This window comes from Leucopleurus acutus, assembly GCF_964270905.1.
Source record: "Leucopleurus acutus genome assembly, chromosome: 3".
Classification (NCBI taxonomy): Eukaryota; Metazoa; Chordata; class Mammalia; order Artiodactyla; family Delphinidae; genus Leucopleurus; species Leucopleurus acutus.
In genome coordinates, this window is record NC_139145.1 from 81,217,190 (window position 1) to 81,243,425 (window position 26,236).

The following is a 26,236-nucleotide window of genomic DNA, read 5'->3' on the forward strand; positions in this document are numbered from 1 at the left end:
AGCAGGGAATTCAGCAACCTGAGTAGTTTCTCAGGATCTGCAGTGTAAACATAGTGGTGTAACTTTGGGAAAGTTGCTTAAACTCTTTGGACATCCATTTCTATAAAATGCAGGATGGGACTAGATGATCTCTAAGTCCACTTAGAGCTCTAAAACTGATTCCAACAGAGATAAAGGCTCCAACAGGATGGAGAAAAGAGCCCTTGAGGTGGCCGTGACTGAGTCATCTAGGATGAAGAGAAATAGTCCCCTTGGGAGTTTTCATACCTGGCCTTCAGCAGATCTGTGAGCCTCCTGAAATCGCAGGGACACTTTGTACAAATGGTGATCTGTTAGCATGAAAAGTGCAATGTAAAGTGAAAAAGTGCATTCAAGTATATAATACATGCTTATATATTTGGAAAGCCAACACATGCCTATTGTTTTTGTAATGGAAACTATAGAAAGTACAGCTTGATGACATCTCTGCTGCCATAACTCCCCAAAGCATGTGAATCTCAAGGAGGTGGCAAGGTGGGGAGGAGGGAGAAAATCAGCCTCTTCAAGGAGGTGGGAAACTTTCATGCTCACCAAAGGTGCAGGTTTAAAAAGGCGAGGAGACACCAGCTTAGGGAGTCACTGCTTTAACAAATGAAGCAACAAGCAAGTCCTTCCAATTCCATGATTAAGGTCTCCAGAGAAGTGAAATGAAAGAAACACTTGGCTTTTACTCAACTATTTCCCTCCCTGGTGTTATACAAGCAAACAAAAAGGGAAAAATCCCTACAACACACAGCCTTTCTGGCTCTCAATCTTAACTCCAAAGGTCAGGGCCAGCCGGCAGCACACACAATCTGGTTATGCCACACCTGGACCCAAGGCTGATATTTATTTCCCTTCTCTCTCTGCTTTGGACTCAAGCAACCCTGTAAGGATATCCTTCCTCCCTTCAAACCTCACAGAAACATGTTATTATGGTGCCTATGAAGTCTGGGTTTAGAGTGGTCAGCTGGTGAGGGAGTTCATTTGGGAGAATTTGTCTCCTAGTGGCTCACTATTGCAAAGCCACTTTCCTGCCCTCTTGTACAGCAAGAGAATGGTGGGCTCACCACTTTCTTATGCTGGAAAAGGTCTTAGCAGGCAAGACACGTGATGCCCTTGGGGATCCATCTACTACCACAAAAAATATTCATTCAGTACAGTATTTCATTCCAAATTATTTTATGAACTCCATACGCCTACAGCTCTAGTTAAGAAGTGCTAAATAACATAGCTGGTCAAGGATTAAGTAAGACTCTTTAGAGAGTTGTCTGCCCTGATTTTTTTTTAACACAGTAACAACACTCAGATATCAAAATGTTTAGTAAAGACAGACGTTACACCACTGGATTGGCCTGTGAATCATGTTTGTTTATTACTTGTGTAATACGATGTTAAAACTGAAGTTTCCACCAGACGACAAAACATAATAGATGTAAAATTCCAAACAAAGGTGCCAGACCATGTTATGAAGATTTTGAAAGTAAATGGCCTCAAGAACCTTCAAGCCACTCTTGGGTTTCTCAGCTACATCGAGGACATAGAAGAAGGGTCAGAGAACGTAGATAAAAGAGATCAGAGGAGAGATTCCTTGGTGGGGAGGGACATTATGTTGCCATGTCCTCCTGCACCCAGGGAGTTGGGAGGAGGTGCAATCCTCTAAACCTGAGACAGGGGGAGAAAATCCCTCACAGAGCAGTGGAAGTGTTTCCTAAGGCTGAGGGACTTAGAGGCTGGTACCCAATTCACTCCTGAGAAAGCTGAAATTGACACTGGCTGGAGTTGGACTCCTATCAGGTGGGAATCTATACTGACTGTTCTGGAGCCAGAACCAGGAGAGTGCTGCTGCCTTGGGACCCACATCAGTCCCAGGCAAGGGATGTATGAGTGTTCCTTGGAAAAGCCGTGGGCCCTGAGACAGAATCTTAGATTCTGTCCAATAGAGCCACCTGGAGGAGCTTGGAGATGCACTACTGTGTGTCTAGGGGCCGAGGAAGGAGTTACAAGTGACAATCAGAACAGAGAAATAAGAGAAGCAACCTTCAGGGACAAGAGAATTGTAGGAGAAAGAGAAACAGTGAGAAAGCTCTGAGGAGTCCAAGAAAGTGACATCTCAAGGGAAAAAGGCATCTGCTAGACCAGAGTGAGACCAAGCAATGAGAGTACTGGTTCAAATAAGAGCTGCCCTGTGTGTTGCCTCTCCCTGTCTCCACTAGTCCCACTGGACCTGGTAGGGTTTAAATAACAGCTCAAGATGGAAGGGGAGGACTAGAAATAGGAGGCAGAGAGATGGAAAGACCACTACCCTCTATGTCACTGCAGGCTTCTATCCTGAAGTCAGCCCAAGCTCGGAGAAGTGAGGTTGGAGAGAGAAAAAGGGAGATTTAACAGCAACTTAAGTTCAAAGTTTTGAGTATCACCCAGGACTGGATTTCCTAAGTTTTTTGCATCTGGATAATGTTTGTAACTTAGTGACCATAGATCATCTATTACCTAAGAATTAGCAGGAAATTATGGGTTGCTAGAGTATACATGCAGGAGCAAGAGCTATTATCCCAGAGACTAAATTGTAAAAGGACAGTGGGAGAAAAATGATTGCATTTTTACTGAATTATGAGGTGTGGTATTTCAATATGCTAGTTACACTTGTTTTCAAAAGATACAGGATCTAAACCTCTGATGAGCAAACCATCTCCCAGAGAAAACTGCTCAGCCACATAAAATGTGTGGGTTCAACAGCTCTATAAGGTAATGAACTGACCTCTTTTCTCTGTGACACCAGCGATATCATGTGCTTGGCACTTGAGTTCACTGACCTTGTTTTCAGACTTCTAAATTCTTTCCTAATATTACTCAAATTTCTCTCTTGTGTGTCATACCCTGAGGACTGTGCCAGATTTCCTGCATAAACAGCAACTGGAAGGGAGTCTTTTTAAATTCACTGCTCACTCTTTGGACACCTGCACAAAATGATTGACCTTGATCATGCTCTTTTCACCTTAATTTGTCCCAAATAAAGATCTCAATTTTCTTCAGGCATTTGACACTAACAAGCCACTCCCACCTCTTGATTTTTCTATTTTCATTTCTCTAAATACTACCGTATTTTTTCTTATCTTTTAAAAAGGAAATGGGGTGATCAGAAATGCAAGTATTCCTAAAGGATACTGCACAAGAATAGGATTCATACATTCGCTCTCTCTTTTTTTTCTTAAATTTCGGTTGGTTTTTATTTTATTTTCATTTTGTTTTTACACAGCAGGTTCTTATTACTTATCTGTTTTATACATGTTAGTGTATATATGTCAATCCCAATCTCCCAATTCATCCCACCACCACCACCAACGACCCCCCACTTTCCCCCCTTGGTGTCCATACATTTGTTCTCTACATCTGTGTCTCTATTTCTGCCTTGCAAACTGGTTCATCTTTCTAGATTCCACATATATGCGTTAATATGCGATATTTGTTTTTCTCTTTCTGACTTACTTCACTCTGTATGACAGTCTCTAAGTCCATCCACTTCCCTGCAAATGACCCAATTTTGCTCCTTTTTATGGCTGAGTAATATTCCATTGTATATATGTGCCACATATTCTTTATCCATTCATCTGTCGATGGGCATTTAGGTTGCTTCCGTGACCTGGCTATTGTAAATTGTGCTGCAATGAACATTGGGGTGCATGTGTCTTTTTGAATTATGGTTTTCTCTGGGTATATGCCCAATAGTGGGATTGCTGGATCATATGGTAATTCTATTTTTACCTTTTTAAGGAATGTCCATACTGTTCTCCATAGTGGCTGTATCAATTTACATTCCCACCAACAGTGAAAGAGGGTTTCCTTTTCTCCATACCCTCTCCAGCATTTGTTGTTTGTAAATATTCTGATGATGCCCATTCTAACTGGTGTGAGGTGATACCTCATTGTAGTTTTCATTTGCATTTCTCTAATAATTAGTGATGTTGAGCAGCTTTTCATGTGCCTCTTGGCCATCTGTATGTCTTCTTTGGAGAAATGTTTATTTAGGTCTTCTGCCCATTTTTGGATTGGGTTGTTTGTTTTTTTTGATATTGAGCTGCATGAGGTGCTTGTACATTTTGGAGACTAATCCTTTGTCAGCTGCTTCGTTTGCAAATATTCTCTCCCATTCTGAGGGTTATCTTTTCGTCTTGTTTATGGTTTCCTTTGCTGTGCAAAAGCTTTGAAGTTTTATTAGGTCCCGTTTGTTTATTTTCATTTTTATTTCTATCACTCTAGGAGGTGGGTGAAAAAAGATCTTGCTGTGATTTATGTCAAAGACTGTTCTGCCTATGTTGTACTCTAAGAGTTTTATAGTGTCCGGGCTTATATTTAGGTCTTTAATCCATTTTGAGTTTATTTTTGTGTATGGTGTTAGGAAGTGTTCGAATTTCATTCTTTTACATGTGTCTGTCCAGTTTTCCCAGCACCACTTATTGAAGAGACTGTCTTTTCTCCATTGTATATCCTTGCCTTCTTTGTCATAGACTAGTTGACCATAGATGCGTGGGTTTATCTCTGGGCTTTCTATCCTGTTCCATTGATTTATATTTCTGTTTTGGTGCCAGTACCATATTGTCTTGATGACTGTAGCTTTGTAGTATAGTCTGAAGTCAGGGAGTCTGATTTCTCCAGCTCCGTTTTTTTTCCCCTCAAGATTTCTTTTGCTATTCGGGGCCTTTTGTGTCTCCATACAAATTTTAAGATTTTTTGTTCTAGTTCTGCAAAAAATGCCATTGGTAATTTGATAGGGATTGCGTTGTATCCGTAGATTGCTTTGGGTAGTATAGTCATTTTCACAATATTGAGTCTTCCAAGTCAAGAACATGGTATATCTCTCTATCTGTTTGTATCATCGTTGATTTCTTTCATCAGTGTCTTATAGTTTTCTGAGTACAGGTCCTTTACCTCCTTAGGTAGGTTTATTCCTACGTATTTTACTCTTTTTGTTGCAATGGTGAATGGGATTGTTTCCTTAATTTCTCTTTCGGATCCTTCACTGTTAGTGTATAGGAATGCAAGAGATTTCTGTGCATTAATTCTGTATCCTGCAACTTTACCAAATTCATTGATAAGTTCTAGTAGTTTTCTCGTGGCTACTTTAGGATTCTCTCTATATAGTATCATGTCATCAGCAAACAGTGCCAGTTTTACTTCTTTTCCAATTTGGATTCCTTTTATTTCTTTCTCTTCTCTGATTGCTGTGGCTAGGACTTCCATAACTATGTGGAATAAGAGTGGCTAGAGTGGATATCCTTGTCTTGTTCCTGATCTGAGAGGAAATGCTTTCAGTTTTTCACCATTGAGAATGATGTTTGCAGTGGGTTTGTCATATATGGCCTTTATTATGTTGAGGTAGGTTCCCTCTATGCCCACTTTCTGAAGAGTTTTTACCATAAATGGGTGTTGAATTTTTTCAAAAGCTTTTTCTGCATCTATTGAGATGATCATATGGTTTTTTTTTTTAATATTTTTCTATGTTTACTATTGATCTCTTTTTTTTTTAACATCTTTATTGGGGTATAATTGCTTTACAATGGTGTGTTAGTTTCTGCTTTATAACAAAGTGAATCAGTTATACATATACATATGTTCCCATATCTCTTCCCTCTTGCATCTCCCTCCCTCCCACCCTCCCTATCCCACCCCTCCAGGCTGTCACAAAGCACCAAGCCAATCTCCCTGTGCCATGCAGCTGCTTCCAACTAGCTATCTACCTTACTATGTTTGTTAGTGTGTATATGTCCATGACTCTCTCTCGCCCTGTCACAGCTCACCCTTCCCCCTCCCCATAACCTCAAGTCCGTTCTCTAGGATCATATGGTTTTTATTCTTCAGTTTGTTAATATGGTATATTACATCAACTGATTTGTGTATATTGAAGAATGCTTGCATCCCTAGGATAAATCCCACTTGATCGTGGTGTATGATCCTTTTAATGTGTTGTTGGATTCTGTTTGCTAGTATTTTCTTGAGGATTTTTGCATCTATATTCATCAGTGATATTGGTCTGTAATTTTCTTTTTTTGTAGTATCTTTGTCTGGTTTTGGTATCAGGGTGATGGTGGCCTCATAGAATGAGTTTGGGAGTGTTCCTTCCTCTGCAATTTTCTGGAAGAGTTTGAGAAGGATGGGTGTTAGCTCTTCTCCAAATGTTTCATAGAATTCACCTGTGAAGCCATCTGGTCCTGGGCTTTTGTTTGTTGGAAGATTTTTAATCACAGTTTCAATTTCAGTGCTTGTGATGGGTCTGTTCATATTTTCTATTTCTTCCTCATTCAGTCTTGGAAGGTTATACCTTTCTAAGAATTTGTCCATTTCTTCCAGGTTGTCCATTTTATTGGCATAGAGTTTCTTGTAGTAGTCTCTTTTGGTGCTTTGTATTTCTGCGGTGTCCATTGTAACTTTTCCTTTTTCATTTCTAATTCTATTGATTTGAGTCCTCTCCCTCTTTTTCTTGATGAGTCTGGCTAATGGTTTATCAATTTTGTTTATCTTCTCAAAGAACAAGCATTTAGTTTTATTGATCTTTGCTATTGTTTTGTTTCTATTTCATTTATTTCTGCTCTGATCTTTATTATTTCTTTCCTTCTACTAACTTTGGGTTTTGTTTGTTCCTCTTTCTCTAGTTCATTTAGGTGTAAAGTTAGATTTTTTTATTTGAGATTTTTCTTGTTTCTTGAGGTAGAATTGTATTGCTATAAACTTCCCTCTTAGAACTGCTTTTGCTGCATCCCATAGGTTTTGGGTCATCGTGTTTTCATTATCATTTGTCTCTAGGTATTTTTTGATTTCCTCTTTGATTTCTTCAATGATCTCTCGGTTGTTTAGTAACATATTGTTTAGCCTCCACATGTTTGTGTTTTTTACATTTTTTTCCCTGTAATTGATTTCTAATCTCATAGCGTTGTGGTCTGAAAAGATGCTTGATATGATTTCAATTTTCTTAAATTTACCGAGGCTTGATTTGTGACCCAAGATATGATCTATCCTGGAGAATGTTCTGTGTGCACTTGAGAAGAAAGTGTAATCTGCTGTTTTCGGATGGAATATCCTACAAATGTCAATTAAATCCATCTGGTCTATTGTGTTATTTAAAGCTCGTGTTTCCTTATTTATTTTCTGTCTGGATGCTCTGTCCATTGGCGTAAGTGAGGTGTTAAAATTCCCTGCTATTATTGTGTTACTGTCAATTTCCTCTTTTACAGGTGTTAGCATTTGCCTTATGTATTAAGATGCTCCTATGTTGGGTGCATATATATTTATAATTGTTATATCTTCTTCTTGGATTGATCCCTTGATCATTACGTAGTGTCCTTCTTTGTCTCTTGTAATAGTCTTTACTTCAAAGTCTATTTTATCTGATATGAGAATTGCTACTCCAGCTTTCTTTTGATTTCTATTTGCATGGAATATCTTTTTCCATCCCCTCACTTTCAGTCTGTATGTGTCCCTAGGTCTGAAGTGGCTCTTTTGTAGACAGCATGTATGTGGGTCTTGTTTTTGTATCCATTCAGCCAGTCTACGTCTTTTGGTTGGAGCATTTAATCCATTCACATTTAAGGTAATTATTGATATGTATGTTCCTATTACCATTTTCTTAATTGTTTTGGGTTTGTTTCTCTAGGTCCTTTTCTTCTCTTGTGTTTCCCACTTAGAGAAGTTCCTTTAGCATTTGTTGTAAAGGTGGTTTGCTGGTGCTGAATTCCCTTAGCTTTTGCTTGTCTGTAAAGCTTTTGATTTCTCCATCAAGTCTGAATGAGATCCTTGGTAGGTAGAGTAATCTTGATTGAAGGTTCTTCCTTTTCATCACTTTAAATGTATCATGCCAGTCCCGTCTGGCTTGTAAAGTTTTTGCTGATAAATCAGCTGTTAACCTTATGGGAGTTCCCTTGTATGTTATTTGTCATTATTTTTCCCTTTTGCTTTTAATAATTTTTCTTTGTCTTTAATTTTTGTCAATTTGATTACTATGTGTCTCGGTGTGTTTCTCCTTGGGTTTATCCTGCCTGGGACTCTCTGCCTTTCCTAGACTTGGGTGGCTGTTTCCTTTCCCATGTTAGGGAAGTTTTCAACTATAATCTCTTCAAATATTTTCTTGCATCTTTTCTCTCTCTCTTCTCCTTCTGGGACCCCTATAATGTGAATGTTATGTTTAATATTGTCCCAGAGGTCTCTTAGGCTGTCTTCATTTCTTTTCATTCTTTTTTCATTATTCTGTTCCACAGCAGTGAATTCCAGCATTCTGTCTTCCAGGTCATTTATCTGTTCTTCTGCCTCAGTTATTCTGCTTTTGATTCCTTCTAGTGCATTTTTCATTTCAGTTATTGTATTGTTCATCTCTGTTTCTTTGTTCTTTAATTCTCTAGGTGTTTGTTCTTTAATTCTTCTAGGTCTTTGTTAAACATTTCTTGCAACTTCTAGATCTTTGCCTCTATTCTTTCTCCAAGGTCCTGGATCATCTTCACTATCATTACTCTGAATTCTTTTTCTGGAAGGTTGCTTATCTCCACTTCATTTAATTGTTTTTCTGGGGTCTTATCTTTTTTTTTTTTTGAAGTATGCAGGCCTCTCACTGTTGTGTCCTCTCCCATTGCGGACCACAGTCTCCAGACGCACAGGCTCAGTGGCCATGGCTCACGGGTCTAGCTGCTCCGCGGCATGTGGGATCCTCCCATACCGGGGCACGAACCCACGTCCCCTGCATTGGCAGGTGGACTCTCAACAATTGCGCCACCAGGGAAGCCCCTCTGGTCTTATCTTGTTTCTTCATCTGGTACATAGCCCTCTGCCTTTTCATTTTGTCTATATTTCTGTGAATGTGGTTTTCGTTCCACATTCTGCAGGATTGTAGTTCTTCTTGTTTCTGTTGTCTGCTCTCTCATACATTCTCTCTTTCATTGAATTTCAAAATTGGAAGAGACCTTGGAGAGTTCCACCATCTTAGTTTACAGATGGGGAAACTGACACCCAGGAAATTTATGCAACTGATTTGATAACTAGTAAGTGGTAGGGATGGTACCAGAACCAGGGCTCCAGCTCCCAAGCCCAGGGTCTTTTCCATGCACTGCCTGCTTGAAGTATATAATGTCACAAATACTAAAATTAGAGTAAGATGTCATGAAGATGACTGAGGATTAACTTCATAATTAATAGCATTACCAAGAGATGATAAGACTTCTATTTCCAGCATAAGGAAGCAGCAAAGGCTAGAATTAGCCTTCTGCTGAAAACAACTAAAAAACCTGATGAAATATATGAAATAACTGATTTCAGACATTGGATAACAGGACGCACAGGACTGTGATTCCCAAGAGAAGAGAAACAAAGAAGTTGAACTCTACAATCACCTTGTCTTTCTATCTGGAAGTGATTTCTAAACTGCAGCACAGGGAAGGAGAACTGAAACAGAGTTCAGTTGTCTCACTAAGTTGAGGAGGCAGAGATGGATGCTCACGGAGACCTAGATAGCTAGAATTTGCAGGGTAGACTATAAAGGAGGAGTAGGTATGCAAAGAAAGACACCCAGAAATCTGCATAGAATCCCCCTCGAGTCTTTGGTCAAATAGTAATTTGCACTTCAGAAGGTCAAGCAAAGAAAATCTGTCAGGGAAAGAATAGCTACCAGGGAGGGGAAAGCTGAACAATTCCCAGAGTTCACATAGTGCTAGGAGTTGTTCAAGCTCCCACAAACCAGAGTATAGACATCTCCAGAATATTTGGATTTTTCAACAGAGACCAGAAGGGTAATGCCTGCGTAGTGAACTAAACTAGCCCTAGAGTAAAGGCGACTTTAGATCCACTCTAAAAGTGCTTAAACACAAGACTCAAGAGATCAAACAAGGATCAAAAGGATCACCAAGTAATTTATGTGCCTATTCAAAAAAAGGCCATCATTCGTTAAAGCAATATAACAAAATGCAGCATTCAGCAACATAAAATTTAAAATATCAGGGGTTCAATTAAAAAAATGAGAAAATGCACAAATATTTGGAAACAAAATAGAACAGTTCTAAGTAACCCATGAGTCAAAGAAGAAATCAAAAGGGAAATTAGAAAGTATTTTCAACTGAATGAAAATGAAAAAGCAACATAACATCATCTGTGGCATGTCACTAAAGCAGTAGTTAGTGGAAAATTTATAGCATTAAATGCCTATATTGGAGGAGAAAGAAGATCTTAAATCAATGACCTTGCACCCACCTTAAGAAAACAGAATAAGAAAAGGAAATGAAGCCCAAAGCAAAAAAAGGAAATAATAAAGATTAATGCATGAAGTATTGAAATAAAAAACAGAAAAATAGAGGAAATGTATGAAATAAAAAACTGGTTCTACAAGAAGATTAATAAAGTAGATAAATCTCTAGACAGACAGGTCAAAGTTATTGACTATCAGAAGTGGAAGAGACTTTACAGAGCTCCACTCTCTTAATTTACAGATGTAAAAGCTGAAGCCCTGGGAGTTTATGCAACTGGTTAGACAACTAGTAAGGGACAGGAGTGGTAACAGAACCAGGGCTCCAGCTCCCCAAAGAGAGAAGACACAAATGACCAATATCAGGAAAGAAACAGGTGACATCACTACAGATTCTACAGATATTAAAATAACAGGAGGAAAGGAATATTTTGAACAACTTTATACTTATAAATTTGGCAACTTTGATTAGATGGACAAATTCCTTGAAAGACTTAAACTACCAAAGCTCACTCATAAAGAGATAGATAACCTGAATAGTCCTATATCTATTAAGGAAGATTATTTTGTAGTTAAAAACCATCTCACAAAGAAACTCCAAGCCCAGGTGGCTTCATTGGTGAAACTCAACCAAGCATTTAAGGAAGAAATAATACTAATTCTACATAAATATTTCCAGAAAATTAAAGAAGGAATACCTCCAAATTTATTATTTGAAGCCAGTGTTACTCTGATACCAAAACCAGACAAAGACATTGCAAGATAAAAAGCAAAACAAAACAAAAAGCCACAAGTCTATATGTCTCATGAACATAGATGCAAAAATTATAAACAAAACTTTAGTGAGTTGAATGCAACAAAATATAAAAGGATAATACATCAAGACCAAGTGGGATTTATCATGGCAATGCAAACTTAGTTTAATATTAGAAAGTCAATCAGTATAATTTGCCATAGTAACAAATTAAAAAAGAAAAATCATGATTATCACAGAAGAGCAAATCTCATACAGAGGAACAAAAATTAAAATCCCTAGACTTCTCTTCAGAAATTATTCAAGCCATAAGTCAATGAAATAACATCCTTAAACTGCTGAAATTAAAAACAAAACCCCACCAATCTAGAATTCTATACTAAGCAAAAATATCTTTCAAAAATGAAGGAAAAATAAAAATTTTCAGACAGACAAAAACTGAGAGAATTTATCACCAGTAGACCTGAACTTGAAGAAATGTTAAAATCTTTCAGGTGAAAGAAAATAACATAACATGGAAACTTAGATGTACACAAAGGAATGAAGAGCCCTGGAGATGGTATATATGTAAGTAAATAAAAATTTTTTCTCTTGCAAAAATTTATCTTAAAGTAATTAATTGTTTAAAGAAAGAACAATAACAGTATATGGTAGGGTTAATAACCTATGTAAAAGTAAGATGTGTAGCAGCTGTAGCACAAAGGATAGGAGGGGGAAAACAGAAACATGTTCTTCTAAGATTTATATATTATATGTAAAGTGGGTATAGTTCCATTTGAATGTAGTCTGTGATAAGTTGGGACACATATTGTAAACCCTAGAGCAATCCTCCTGCTCTACTTCTCACCTCACCACACACAAAAAGACATAGCTAATTAGCCAAGTTAATATTAAATGGAATATTAAAAACTACTCAATCCAAAAGAAGAGAAAAATAAAATAAAAAACAGTTTAGACAATAGAGAGCAAATAGCAAGATGGTAGATTTGAATCCAATCAACTCAATAACTACGTAAAATGTAAATAGTCTAAACACCCCAACTAAAGGGCAGAGATTGTCAGACTGTAAGACCTAATACTATGTTTCAATAAGAAATTCACTTTTATTATCAAGACACATATAGATTAAAAGTAAAAGTTAAGAAAAGATACATCATGTAAATAGTAATCATAAGAAAGCTGGAACAGGAATATGGAGAGAAGGTCACTGGTACAGAGCATGGCCTGTGTAGGGCACATTCTCTCAAAAGTGCTATGAGCAGGTTAAGCAAGGGTTGCCATTTCTAATGTAGATTTGACCTTCAGACTTTTCAAACAAAGGGAAGACGTTTTCTTCACAGTGAACTTAAAAGATCTCATTTGTTAAAAACAAGACAACAGGCCCAAAATGGAGTCATTGGTACTATGCCCCACATCACCAAACTGAGACTTGATACTTAATTACAGTTTCCCCTTCTCCCAGGAATGGAATCTTAAACCACTCAACCTGGAATTACCTAGTCAGCACTAGTGAGGTTATATGTCTGATAGACCACAGTCACCCCTAAAGAAAGGTGACCTTGCCCTGAACAATCAGTCTTTGCTAGTATGACTTCCTTGTCCTGCCCCCTTCTGCCTATAAAAGTCTTTCATTTTGTACAGCTCCTGGGAGCACCTTTCTATTTGCTAGATGGGATGCTGCCTGATTTATGCATCACTGAATACATTTACTCCGTTGAATTTTGTTTTTTTAACACAGTCTAAACTCTCTCAATCGACTTACGCCAATAAGAAAAAGAGGTGCCTCTAGTACTGTCATTTTTTTTTTAAACAACTTTACTGGAGTATAATTGATTTACAATGGTGTGTTACTTTCTGCTATATAACAAAGTGAATCAGCTATATGTATACATATATCCCCTCCCTCTTGCATCTCCCTCCCACCCTCCCTCTCCCACCCTTCTAGGTGGTCACAAAGCACAGCTGATGACCCTGTGCTGTGCTGCTGCTTCCCACTAGCTATCTATTTTACATTTCGTAGTGTATATATGTTAATGCTACTCTCTCACTTCATCCCAGCTTACCCTTCCCCCCTCCCCAGGTCCTCAAGTCCATTCTCTACATCTGCGTCTTTATTCCTGTCCTGCCCCTAGGCTCATCAGAACGATTTTTCTTTTTAAGATTCCATATATACTTGTTAGCATACAGTATTTGTTTTTCTCTTTCTGACGTATTTCACTCTGTATGACAGACTCTAGGTCCATCCACCTCACTACAAATAACTCAGTTTTGTTTCTTCTTATGGCTGAGTAATATTCCATTGTATATATGTGCCACATATTCTTTATCCATTCATCTGTCGATGGACACTTAGGTTGCTTCCATGTCCTGGCTATTGTAAATAGTGCTGCAATGAACATTGTGGTACATGTCTCTTTTTGAACTACGGTTTTCTCAGGGGATATGTAGTGGGATTGCTGGGTCATATGGTAGTTCTATTTGCAGATTTTTAAGGAACCTCCATACTGTTCTCCATAGTGGCTGTATCAATTTATATTCCCACCAACAGTGCAAGAGGGTTCCCTTTTCTCCACACCCTCTCGAGCATTTATTGTTTGTAGATTTTTTGATGATGGCCATTCTGACTGGTGTGAGGTGATACCTCATTGTAGTTTTGATTTACATTTCTCTAATGATTAGTGATGTTGAGCATCCTTTCATGTGTTTGTTGGCAATCTGTATATCTTCTTTGGAGAAATGTCTATTCAGATCTTCTGCCCATTTTTGGATTGGGTTGGTTGTTGGGTTGTTATTGAGCTGCATGAGCAGCTTGTATATTTTGGAGATTAATCCTTTGTCAGTTACTTTGTTTGCAAATGTTTTCTCACATTCTGAGGGCCGTCTTTTCATCTTGCTTGTGGTTTCCTTTGCTGTGCAAAAGCTTTGAAGTTTCATTAGGTCCCATTTGTTTATTTTTGTTTTTATTTCCATTTCTCTAGGAGGTGGGTCAAAAAGGATCTTGCTGTGATTTATGTCATAGAGTGTTCTGCCTATGTTTTCCTGTAAGAGTTTTATAGTGTCTGGCCTTACATTTAGGTCTTTAATCCATTTTTAGTTTATTTTTGTGTGTGGTTTTAAGAAGTGTTCTAATTTCATTGTTTTACATGTAGCTGTCTAGTTTTCCCAGCACCACTTATTGAAGAGGCTGTCTTTTCTCCATTGTATATTCTTGCCTCCTTTAACAAAGATAAGGTGACCATATGTGCATGGGTTTATCTCTGGGCTTTCTATCCTGTTTCACTGATCTATATTTCTGTTTTTGTGCCACTACCATACTGTCTTGATGACTGTAGCTTTGTAGTATAGTCTGAAGTCAGGGAGCCTGATTACTCCAGCTCCGTTTTTTGTTCTCAAGATTGCTTTGGCTATTTGGGGTCTGTTGTGTTTCCATACAAATTGTGAAATTTTTTGTTCCAGTTCTGTGAAAAATGCCATTGCTAGTTTGATAGGGATTGCTTTGGATCTGTAGATTGCTTTAGGTAGTATAGCCATTTTCACAATGTTGATTCTTCCAATCCAAGAACACGGTATATCTCTCCATCTGTTTGTATCGTCTTCAATTTCTTTCATCAGTGTCTTATAGTTTTCTACATACAGGTCTTTTGTCTGCTTAGGTAGGTTTATTCCTAGGTATTTTATTCTTTTTGTTGCAATGGTAAATGGGAGTGTTTCCTTAATTTCTCTTTCAGATTTTTCGTCGTTAGTGTATAGGAATGCAAGAGATTTCTGTGCGTTAATTTTGTATCCTGCTACTTTATCAGATTTATTGATTAGCTCTCGTAGTTTTCTGGCAGCATCTTTAGGATTCTCTATGTATAGTATCATGTCATCTGCAAACAGTGATATTACTGTCATGTTTTTAAGTTGTTTTTATGGAGTTAGATCCCATACTTCTCACATCCGTCTTATACTGTACATATATCTTGCACACAGTAAATGAAGAGGTGCATATTTAAAAATTCTCATAGCTAGTAACGGTATAATATCACCCTAATGAAAGAGACCCCAAAGGTGTGTATTTATTAATTGGGGTTAGTGATTATGAACAAGGGTCTCAGGGAAGGCCAAGTTCATCTTGCAAGATGTACTAGTGGAACATGGTCCCCTAATAGTCTCAGTAGTGCTGTAACCAATTTTACCCTCAGGCAGATATTTCAGAAAAGGTCTCCTTACATCTTTAAAATGGCCAAAGACAACCTATTATCCATTCTGTACAGTCTAGGGCCATCTGAGCGACTTGTACTTATCAGGAAAGGAAAGAACACAAGATGTTTTTTATTTCAGTTTTCCTAGTACCTCTTTTATCAGGTGACTAATCAGACCTTGATGAGCTGAGAAACTGGCCTTTAGCATAAGTATTCTCTGCAATGGTTTCCAAAGGTCAGAAGCAACTGGTACAAAATATAGTTTTGGAGTACACTGGTTTATGGAGTCCTTGGTAATAATTGTTTGGAAAGCTTGGATGAATTGGAATGTTATAAGCTCTAGTCATTAGTGTTGGAGGAAACATTTATTTTACATGAAGAGAATTAATTGTCAAAATTTACTTACCAGAACTCAGATGTGTAAAGCAATCTGTCCTATAACTTCATACTCTGGAACCCATATTCTCACTGATGGTAGAGGAAAAGAACGCAAGCTTGCCAATTACAGGTTACTCATCGTTACTGATTTTAAAACAGTCTTGTTTGGGGGGATAGTCATTTAAAATCCAAATTCCCTTTCAGGGCTCTTTTATTTCATAAGGGCATGAGAACTAAGAAGCTTTCTCCTACACCCAGATGCCAGACTGGGGAAGGGCAGAGAAGGAGGAGACCTCTTGACAGGAGAGGACTTCTTGGATTTGCCATATTGATGTGACTGCATTCTCTTGACTGGTATGACTTGTAAACCATTCCTTCACAACAGTCAAGGCTCAGCAGTTCCTACTGATAACATGGCACTCATCTGGGCTCTTGCTCACATGGCCAGTCCTCTGAGTCTGGCTGCAACTCCCTCTGGACCACACCTTGCACAACCACTCCACAGCATTCACTGCAACACATTTACTTTGATCCCTGGCATGGTGGCCCCTCTTTAGCTCCCTAGTCAATGTTCTTATCCCATGTGCAAAATTCTAGATCCCCTTTGACCTCAAAAAGATCACAAGGAAAACATACACAATCCAGGGCCCATTGGCCTAAGCCATTTCTACTCTATGAATTAGAAGCCACACTGGTTGCAGACCATGCTAACCATAAAGGGAAGAACAAGGATCTTGCTCTGAGATCTTCTTCAGGCACTCTTTTGGTAATTTTGTTGTATCCTCCATTTTCCATTATGTTCTATCCAGTAACAGGTAATGTCAGTGTTTGACAAGATCCAACACCTATTTGTGATTAAAAAAAAAAAAAAGCAACTCAGAAATACTGTGAATAGAGGGAAACTTCCTCAACTTGATAAGGAACATATACAAAAAAACCTCCACCTAAAATCATACTGAACAGTGAAAGGCTAAAAACTTTCTCCCTAACATTAGGGAAAAAGAATGTCCACACTTACCACTCTTGGTCAACATAGTGCTAGAAATTTCAGCCAGCAAAGTAAGGTAAGAAAAGAAATGGCAAATGGATTGGAATAGTAGAAATAAAACTGTCTCTGTATGCAGATAACATGATGATCTACATAGAAAATCCCAAGGAATCTATAAAAACAAAACAAAAACTCCTAGATCTTGCAAGTGAGATCACCAAGTCCTAGGACACAAGATAAGCACAAAAAACTCACTATTTCTTTGTAGTAGAATCAGATACATAAAAACTAAAATTAAAAATACAATACCATTTACAATTGTTCAAATAAAATTAAATACTTAGGCATAAATCTAATAAAACAGGTATAGGATTTGTATGTTAAAAATGCTAAAATGCTGGTGAAATAGATCAAAGATTTAAATAAATGAACAGATATTCTGTGTTCATGGCCTGGAAAATTCAACATAGTAAAGAAAGGCAAAAAAAGAATGGAAGACAAAAATGGGAAAAAGAGCAAGGGCAAAAAAATAGTAAACAGTAACAGATATGGTATATATTAATCCATTATATCAATACCAATATCAGAAATGAAAGAGGGGACATCACCACAGATACCATGGACATTCAAAAGATAATAAGGAATACTATGAACTAATTTATGCCCACAAATTTGATACTCTAAATGAAAAGGACCAATCCTTAGAAGATACAATCTGCCAGAACTCACACAAGAAGGAACAATCTGAAAAAGCCTATATCTATTAAAGAAATTGAATCAATAATTAATAACCTTTCAAAACAGAAATTATCAGGCCCAGATGGGTTCACTGGTAAATTCTACCAAACATTTAAGGAATACCAATTCTCTACAATCACGTTCACAGGATAGAAGCAAAGGGAATACTTCCTAACTCATTCTATGAGGCCAGCATTACCCTAACACCAAAACCAGAACAAAACATTATAAGAAAAGAAAACTACAGGCCAATAGCTCTCCTGAACAGAGACGCAAAAATCCTCAACAAAATATTAGCAAATCAAATCCAACAACGCATAAAAAGAATTACATATCCCGACCAAGTGGTATTTATCCCAGGTATGCAAGACTAGTTCAACATTCAAAAATCAATTAATGTTATCCATCACATCAACAGACTAGATAAGAAAAATCACATGGTCACCCATTAATAGATGCAAAGAAAGCATTTGCCAAGATCCAGCACCCATTTACAATTAAAATTCTCAGTAAAGTAAGAATAGAGGGGGACTGCCTAATCTTAATAAAGGCCATCTACAAGAAAATCTACAGCTAACATCATACTAAATGGTGAGAATTTGAAGCTTTCCACTAAGATCAGGGACAAGGCAAGGATGTCCCCTCTTGCCACTCCTTTTCAACATTGTACTGGAAGTCCTTCCAAATGCAGTAAGTCAAGAAAAGGAAATAAAAGATATATTCATTGGGAAGGAAGAAATAAAACACTCTTATTCACAGATAAGATGATCATCTGTGTTTTCTACAAAATCCAAAAAAATTGACAAAAACCTCCTGGAACTAATAAGCAATTATAGCAAATTTGCAGGATATAAGGTTAATATACAAAAGTCAATTTATTTCGTATATACCAACAGTGAACAAATGGATTTGAAATTAAAAACATAATGCCATTTACATTAGTGTCCCTAAAAATGAAATACTTAGGTATAAATCTAACAAAATATGTATAAGATTTAGATAAGGAAAAATAGAAAACTCTGATGAATGAAATTTTAAAAAGAACTAAATAAATGGAGAGTTATTCCATATTCATGGATCTGAAGACTCAATATTATCAGCGTATCAGTTCTTCCCAACTTGATCCATTGATTCACTGCAATCTCATTTAAAATCCTAGCAAGTTAAGTTTATGGATTTGGACAAAATGATTCTAAGGTTTATAGTGAGAGGCAAAAAAAACAGAATACCTAACACAGTATCGAAGGAGAAGAACAAAGCTGGAAGATTTACACTACCTGACTTCAAGACTTACTATAAAGCTAAAATAATCAAGACAGTGTGGTATTGGCAAAAGAATAGACAGATCAAGGGAATAAAATAGAGAGCCAAGAAATAGACCCATAAAAACATAGTCAACTAATCTTTGACAAAGAAGCAAAGGCAATACCATGGAGTAAAGAAAATCTCTTACTGGACACCCACATGCAAAAAAAAACTGAATCTAGACCCAGACCTTACACCCTTCATAAAAATTAACTCATAATGGATCATAGATCTAAATGTAAAATGTAAAATTATAAAATTCCTAGAAGATAACATAGGAGAAAACCTAAATGATCTTGGGTATGGTGATGTCTTTTAAGATAATACACCAAAGACATGATCAATAAAAGAAATAATTGATAAGCTGGATTTCACTAAAATTAAAAAATTCTGCTCTGTCAAAGACAATATAAAGAGGACAAGCTATAGACTGGCAGAATATATTTGCAAAAGACACATCTGATAAAAGACTGTTATCCAAAATATACAAAGAACTCTTAAAATTCAACAATAAGAAAACAAACATGGACTTCCCTGGTGGTCCAGTGGTAAAGAATCCGCCTCACAATGCAGGGGACGTGGGTTCAATCCCTGGTCAGGGACCTAATATCCCACATGCCGAGGGGCAACTAAGCCTGCATGCCACAACTACTGAGCTTGTGTGCCTCAGCTAGAGCCTGTGTGCCACAAACTACAGAGCCCATGCACCCTGGAGCCTGTGCGCCACAACTAGAGAAGAGAAAACCCTCATGCCACAACTAGAGAGAAGCCCATGCACCTCAACAAAGAACCCGCACGCTGCAACTAAGACCTGATGCAGCCCAAAATAAATTAAATAAATACATAATAAATCTTAAAACAAAAGAAAACAAACAACTCCATTCTATGTATGTTAACTGAATCACTTTGCTGTACAGCAGAAATTAATAACATTGTAAATCAACTACACTTGAATAAAATAAAATTTAAAAAAAGAAGACAAACAACTCAATTAAAAAATGGGCCAAAGACTTCAGCAGATACCTCACCAAAGAAATTATACAGAAAAGCATATGAGAGGATACTTCACATCGTATGTCATCAGGGAAATGCAAATTAAAACAATGAGATACTTATTAGAATATAGGCCAAAATCCAGAACACTGACAACATCAAATGCTGACAAGAATATGGAGCAAAAGGAACCCTCATTCATTCCTGATGGGAATACAAAATGGTATATCCACTCTGGAAGACAGTTGGGCAGTATCTTACAGAACTAAACATAAGCTTACCTATGATCCAGCAATTATGTTTCTTGGTATTTACCTAAAGTAGTTGAAAATGTATGTCTACACAAAAACCTGTGCACAGAGTTTATAACAGCTTTTTTCATAATTGTCAAAACTTGGAAGCAGAAAAGATGTCCTTCTGTAGGTGACTAGATAAATAAACTGTGGTACATCCAGACAATAGAATATTATTCAGCACTAAAAAGAAATGAGCTATTGCAACATGAAAACACATGGAGGAACCTTAAATGCATATTGCTAAGTGAAAGAAGGCACGCTGAAAAGGTGATATACTGTATGATTCCAACTATACGACATATGGAAAAGGCAAAACTATGCAGACAATAAAAAGATCAGTGGTTGCTGGGCAGAGTGGGTGGGTGGGAAGATGAATAGGCAGATAGCAAAGGATTTTTAGAGCAGTGAAAATACTCTATGGTATTATAATGATGGCTATAAGTCAGTATATATTTGTCCAAACAGATAGAACGTACACCACCAAAAGTAAACCCTAAGGTAAACTATGAATTTGGGGTGATTATGATGTGCCGATACAGATTCATCCTTAGTTAAAAAAAAACGTGCCTTTCTAGTGAGTGATATTGATAATGGGGGAGGCTATGCATGTGTGGAGGCAGGGGATATATGAGGAATCTCTCTACTTCCCCCTAAATTTTGTTGTAAACCTAAAACGTCTCCAAAAAAAACCCAACAAAGTCTTTAAAAAAAGAATTCTTAGACATTACACCAAAGGTATGTTCTATAAAAAATACCGATAAATTGGACTTCTTTAATATTAAAACTTTTGCTCTCTGAAAACCTTATTAAGAAGATTAAAAGACAAGTTACAGACAGGCAGAATGATATTTGTAAGCCACATATTTCACAATGGACTCAGATGTAGATTATATTAAAAAAATCCCAGGACGCCACTGTAAAAAAACCATTCAGCGGGCTTCCCTGGTGGCAGAGTGGTTAAGAATCTGCCTGCCAATGCAGGGGACACCGGTTTGAGCCCTGGTCTGGGAAGATCCCACATGCCGCAGAGCAACTAAGCCTGTGCACCACAACTACTGAGCCTGTGCTCTAGAGCCCGCAAGCCACAACTACTGAAGCCCACATGCCACAGCTACTGAAGCTTGCATGCCTAGAGCCCATGCATGCTCTGCAAGAGAAGCCGCCGCAACGAGAAGCCTGAGGCACCTCAACGAAGAGGAGTCCCCACTCGCCGCAACTAGAGAAAGACTGCTCACAGCAATGAAGACACAATGCAGCCAAATAAATAAATATAAAATAAAAAAACAATTCCATTAGAAAATGGAAAAAAGACATGAAGAGACATTTCATTGAAGTGATATACATACAGATGGCAAATAAGCACGAAAAGATGTTTATCGCAGCAATTGTTAAAATATGTAAATTTCCAAACCCCACTCAAAACTCACTGCTCTGGAAAGTTTTTGCTTTTAAAATTTTTTAAATTGTGGAAAATGTTGGGTTGGCCAAAGAGTTCCTTTGGGTTTTTCCATAACATCTTATGGAAAAACATGAACGAAAATTTTGACCAACCCAATACACAAAACATAAAATTCATCATCTTAACCATTTTTAAGTATAACGTTGAGTGGTGTTAAGTACATTCACATTGTTGTACAACCAGTCTCCAGAACTCTTTTTATCTTGCAAAACTAAAACTCTGTACTCATTAAACAAAAACTCCCCACTCGGGACTTCCCTGGTGGTGCAGTGGTTGAGAATCCACCTGCCAATGCAGGGGATATGGGTTCGATCCCTGGTCCGGGAGGATCCCACATGCCACGGAGCAACTAAGTCCGTGTGCCACAACTACTGAGCCTGCACTCTAGAGCCTGCGAGCCACAACTACTGAGCCCATGTGTCACAACTACTGAAGCCTGTGCGCCTAGAGCCCATGTTCCACAACAAGAGAAGCCAGCACAATGAGAAGGCCACACACTGCAACGAAGAGTTGCCCCTGCTCGCCGCAACTAAAGCCCACACACAGCAATAAAGACCCAATACAGCCAAAAACACTCTTCACTCCCCCAGCCCCTAGCAACCACAATTCTACTTTATGTCCCTATAAATTTAACTACTTTAGGTCCCTTATATAATGTCCCCGAGATTCATCTGTGTAGTAGCATATGTCAGAATTTCCTTCCTTTTTAAGGCTGAATAATATTCCATTGTATGTATAGACCACATTTTGTGTCTTCCCTTCATCCATCAGTGGACATTTGGGTTGCTTCCACCTTGTAGCTATTGTGAATAGTGTTGCTATGAATATCGGTGTACTGATCTGGAATTTCTGAGGGTGTGCCCCTGGAATCTACATGTTTAATAAGCTCCTTTAGTGTTTCTGATGCACATTAAAGTGTGAACCACTACTCTAATGCAGGATTTTCCAAAGTATAGATGGAGAGGGATTTTTGGTAGCCCTCAGACAGACTATTACACAGATCAGACTCACACATGATAAAGTCAGTCCTTTCAGTTTTATGAATCATTCTGATTAGGTCAAGAGAAAGCATTGCTTTGGTGTTATTTATCTTGAACATCTAATTCTAATTTCCCTTTTTTAAGAAAGAGAGAGCAGCCTTCAGATTCAAAGCCTTCAGATCTTTCAGCAGACAATAATGATAGCTAGAACTTATTAACAATGTTTTATTTTCGTTGTATTAGTCTGTGCCATTCCTTTCTATAAATTTTAAATGGTTTTCCGTCTCTAATAATGGTATAGAGTTGCTTTTCAATAAAGCTACTTAACATTTTTGTTTAAATCAAGTAACTTTTTTAGCAAATAATATGGCCACAGATATCGAATATGGCAAAATCTGAAAATAGTCATATGCCAGGGAATGAAGTTTGGGAAATACTGCTTAGAGGGACATTAACATGTGGATCTTGCTCTCAACTTTCCACACATGGAAGATGCACATGTCCAAGGTATCCAGTAGATGGCTCCTATATGGCAGAAATGTGAAGTCACCTGTCAGGTAGAGAAAGGCTGAGCACAGGTAGAAAGCATCCCCAGCAACCTCTGAAGCTAGCAAATCGTAACCTAAACCTTAGAAGTGTCAAATAGTGATGCTCTTTGTATTTTCTGGATTGACCTTCTTTCTCTCTTCCGTTAGAGTTGAGTAAAATTATTTAAAAACATTAGCCTGTCTGGACTGTGATTAGAGACCATCAAAGAACAGAAGTAAACATGTTCCAACCACTGCAGCTGGAATTACAGACACCCCAAGAAAAATGTGAAAACATTGGGCAATTTCTCTGCATATAGAAATCTTCTTAGAATCGTATCTACCAGGAATGTGGCAGCTTCCACGTTTAGATAACAGGATAATTTTACCCCAAGCTAATGATAGTAGCCATCACCGCACAGATTATATGCCAGTCACGGTGCCCCCCTTCCCACTTAATTCTCACAACATTCTAAAGGTTGACACTTATTATGTCTATTCCATGAATGAGGCAACAAACTTAGAGAGGTGAAGAGACTGGCTCAAGTGATACAGCTCAAACTCAAGCCTGCTGGGCTTCCAAAATCTGCCTCATCACAAGTCATCATTTTGTTCAGGTTCTTTGTGACCTTGGCTTCAAGCTCAGCTGCAGGTTTCTCTTCTTCCTGGTTTCAGAAGCAGAGACTCAGAAGAACAACTTCCAGGCGACAGCTCCTCTCAAGATGCCACAGTTCTGGGGCTCCACCTAGGTCTATGAACATCTGTAGGACTTTATTAAATTTTCTGCTTATTTGAATTTGAAAGCTCTCAAAATATGGTTTCTAGTTACTACTAGAGTTGGCAGCACAATAGAAAAATGGAAAGGGACTTTCATTTCCCGTGTTTGCTAGGGCAGTTTGTCCACGCCAAAGACCCATTAAGACAGGAAGAAGGAAGAGATGGTGAAGCGATGAAGATTTGCTAACTGACAGCAGAAAACACTGTCAGGTAGCTGTGCAAAAAAGCATCCTTTTCTCCCCCTCTGAAAAATCCTGCACCTTAACAATACACAGTTATTTCAAAAGGTTTCCAGAGCCCATAAGTCCAGTAACACATTATACTCATGAGAAACTTTTCAAAACTGTTTCTCAGGTATTGATGCATTTTTGAGAGAAAAATCAAGCATACTGTCCTTAAAAACAAAAGTTACAGATTACGCTTCCACTTAGGCCAGCGTATTAAACTTATTTTAAACCCCTGAAGTTTTGAAAATAGTGCAGGAGAAGAGTTAGGGGGTAATTTAGTGGGTTTCTTTCCCTCAGAGAACATCTGAGAACATTTTCTCTAATAATAAAGGGCAAAGTACATGCAGTTGTGTAAACCGCAAAGGCTCCACCACTGCATGAGCGAAGCAGGAGCTCACCAGTTTGAAAAAAGAAAAAAAAAAGACCATTTCTCTAGCGCTCGCCGGGGGTCAGTAATGTGGTCCCAGAGCGTGGAAAGAGGCAATTCTTGGGCTGGAAACATTCCGTGTGGGAGACACTATCGCAAACGAGTGTAAAGAGAACACATGTACACTATGTGAGCCTGCAGACTCAGAGGGGAGGTCCCTTGTCATCGCTTTTACTTTTTTTTTTTTTGAATCCCGAAACTCTGGCACATAGCCGGTCAAAGAGCGGGGAGGGGAGGGGATGCCGCTGCTCACCCGCAAAACGACACGCGGGGCCCGGGCAGGGGGTGGGAGGGCAGGAATGAAAGGGGATTCTGAAGTTTTGGAGAACCTTAGCAAAAAGAAAATAACTATGGAAACTAACAGCCGCGACGTGGGTCTATTTGTTGCAAGAGCAGCACTTACGGAGCGCCCAGGCAAAAGAGAGCACGAAAAGCGCAGAGAGGCGCTGGGGAGAAACCGCAGAGCGGCAACGGTGCTCTAGCCCCGTGCTTATCCAACTCTAACGCGGGTGAATCACCCGAGGAGCTCCGGTAAACGCATATTCGGATCCCCTTGGTCGAGGGTGGGGCTTAAGAGTCTGCATTTCTAACAACCTCCCAGATGTTACGTTGGTACCGCGGACCAGCAACTCAAAGTTTTTGACCAAACTTTGAGTAGCGAGGGGTTTGCTCGTTGCCCTAAGTAAATTCTGGGTTAGAGGACAAAGGGGTTCTCTGAAGAGGAAAATAAACTTTTGGGGCAGCAGCGACCTTAAAAGGGGCAACGATAGAAACGAACTGGATGGGCAGGGATGGGGCTGAAACCTGGCCAAAGGAAGAGGGAAAGGGAGGAAGGAGGCGCTCACCCTCTGACTCTAAAAGAAAACGTCGCGAAGGATGGGGTGGGTTTCTTTGCGAAGGGCAGGAGACGCGCACCTAAGCACCTGAACCCGCAGTCTGCGCGCGGGGAATGCGGGGCGGGGGCCGAGGAGGCCAGGGCCGGCCTGCCCTTACCTGCGCTCACCCTGGTCCGTGTAGAGATTGAGGAAGAGTCCCTCCCTGGTGTCCTGGTACACCGGGCCGGAGAAGCTGAGCTGCAGCTCATAGCGGCTCCCGGGCTGCAGGGCTTCGCCGAGCTCTAGCACCATGTACTGCATGTCCAACGCGAACCACACCTCGTCCACCAGCACGCGGCCCACGGTGGCGTCTCCGGCATCCGGGGACAGTGGTCCCCGCACCTCGGCGCTTTCACAGTCCAGGAAGAGGCTGTGAAGCAGCAGCCGCGCCGTGGCCGCGATGCAGCGCACGGTGATGTTCACGCGGCCAGTGAAGCGCAACGCCGGCGCCGAGAGCTCTTCTGGCCTCAGACGGGGCCACAGCTCCAGCTCATAGTGCAGCGGCACGAGCCAGGGTGGCAGGCGCAGCTGGTCCCAGGGCCCCGGGGGTCGCCAGTTGCGCGGGGTGGGCGCCACCTCCGTCTCCAGAGTGGGGCCGGGCTTCGGGGTCCGCGCCGGCTCCTGCCTGCCTGGCGGGGAGGACGCGGCGTGCGGGACCCCGCGGTCGTGAAGCTCCGACGGCGGGACGCGCGCGCAGTGGCCGTACAGGGCGGCGAGTACGGCCAGCGCCAGCAGGAGCACGGCAGCCAGCCCGGCCAGCAGCAGGGCTACCACGCGGCTCACGTAGAAGCCGGAGCTGGAAGGGGGTCCCATGGCCGCAGCCCGGGGCTGGGGGTGAGGTGAGAGCCCGGCGGCGGCGGCGGCGGCGGCTCAGACCCCCGGCCTGGGTGCTCAGTGATGGGACCCCCGCCCCTCCTCTCTTGTACCGTCCCTCCCTCCTCCTCGAGGAGCCTGGGAGACAGGAGAGAGCTGTTGGGACCTCGGCTTCCCCTCCCAGCTAATCAGATCCAGGTCCCTGCCTACCCACCCCCGCCCCCGCCAGGGCCTGGGGAAGAGGCGGACCTGGAGCAACTGAGCGCGCGCCCCTTTGGGTC

At 39.8% G+C, this 26,236-nt stretch overlaps 1 protein-coding gene across 1 annotated transcript in view; it reads right to left on the bottom strand.

Annotated features, from left to right (window-relative positions):
- Window positions 1-25,955, bottom strand: part of LVRN (laeverin) — a gene marked incomplete at both ends in the record, with an annotated part of 87,033 nt that extends 61,078 nt beyond the window's left edge. The window contains one exon of the mRNA XM_082835128.1: window positions 25,261-25,955. Within this exon, the coding sequence (XP_082691254.1) occupies window positions 25,261-25,955 (695 nt within the window). The remainder of the gene's footprint in view (window positions 1-25,260) is intronic.
- Between the last annotated feature and the right edge of the window lie 281 nt (window positions 25,956-26,236).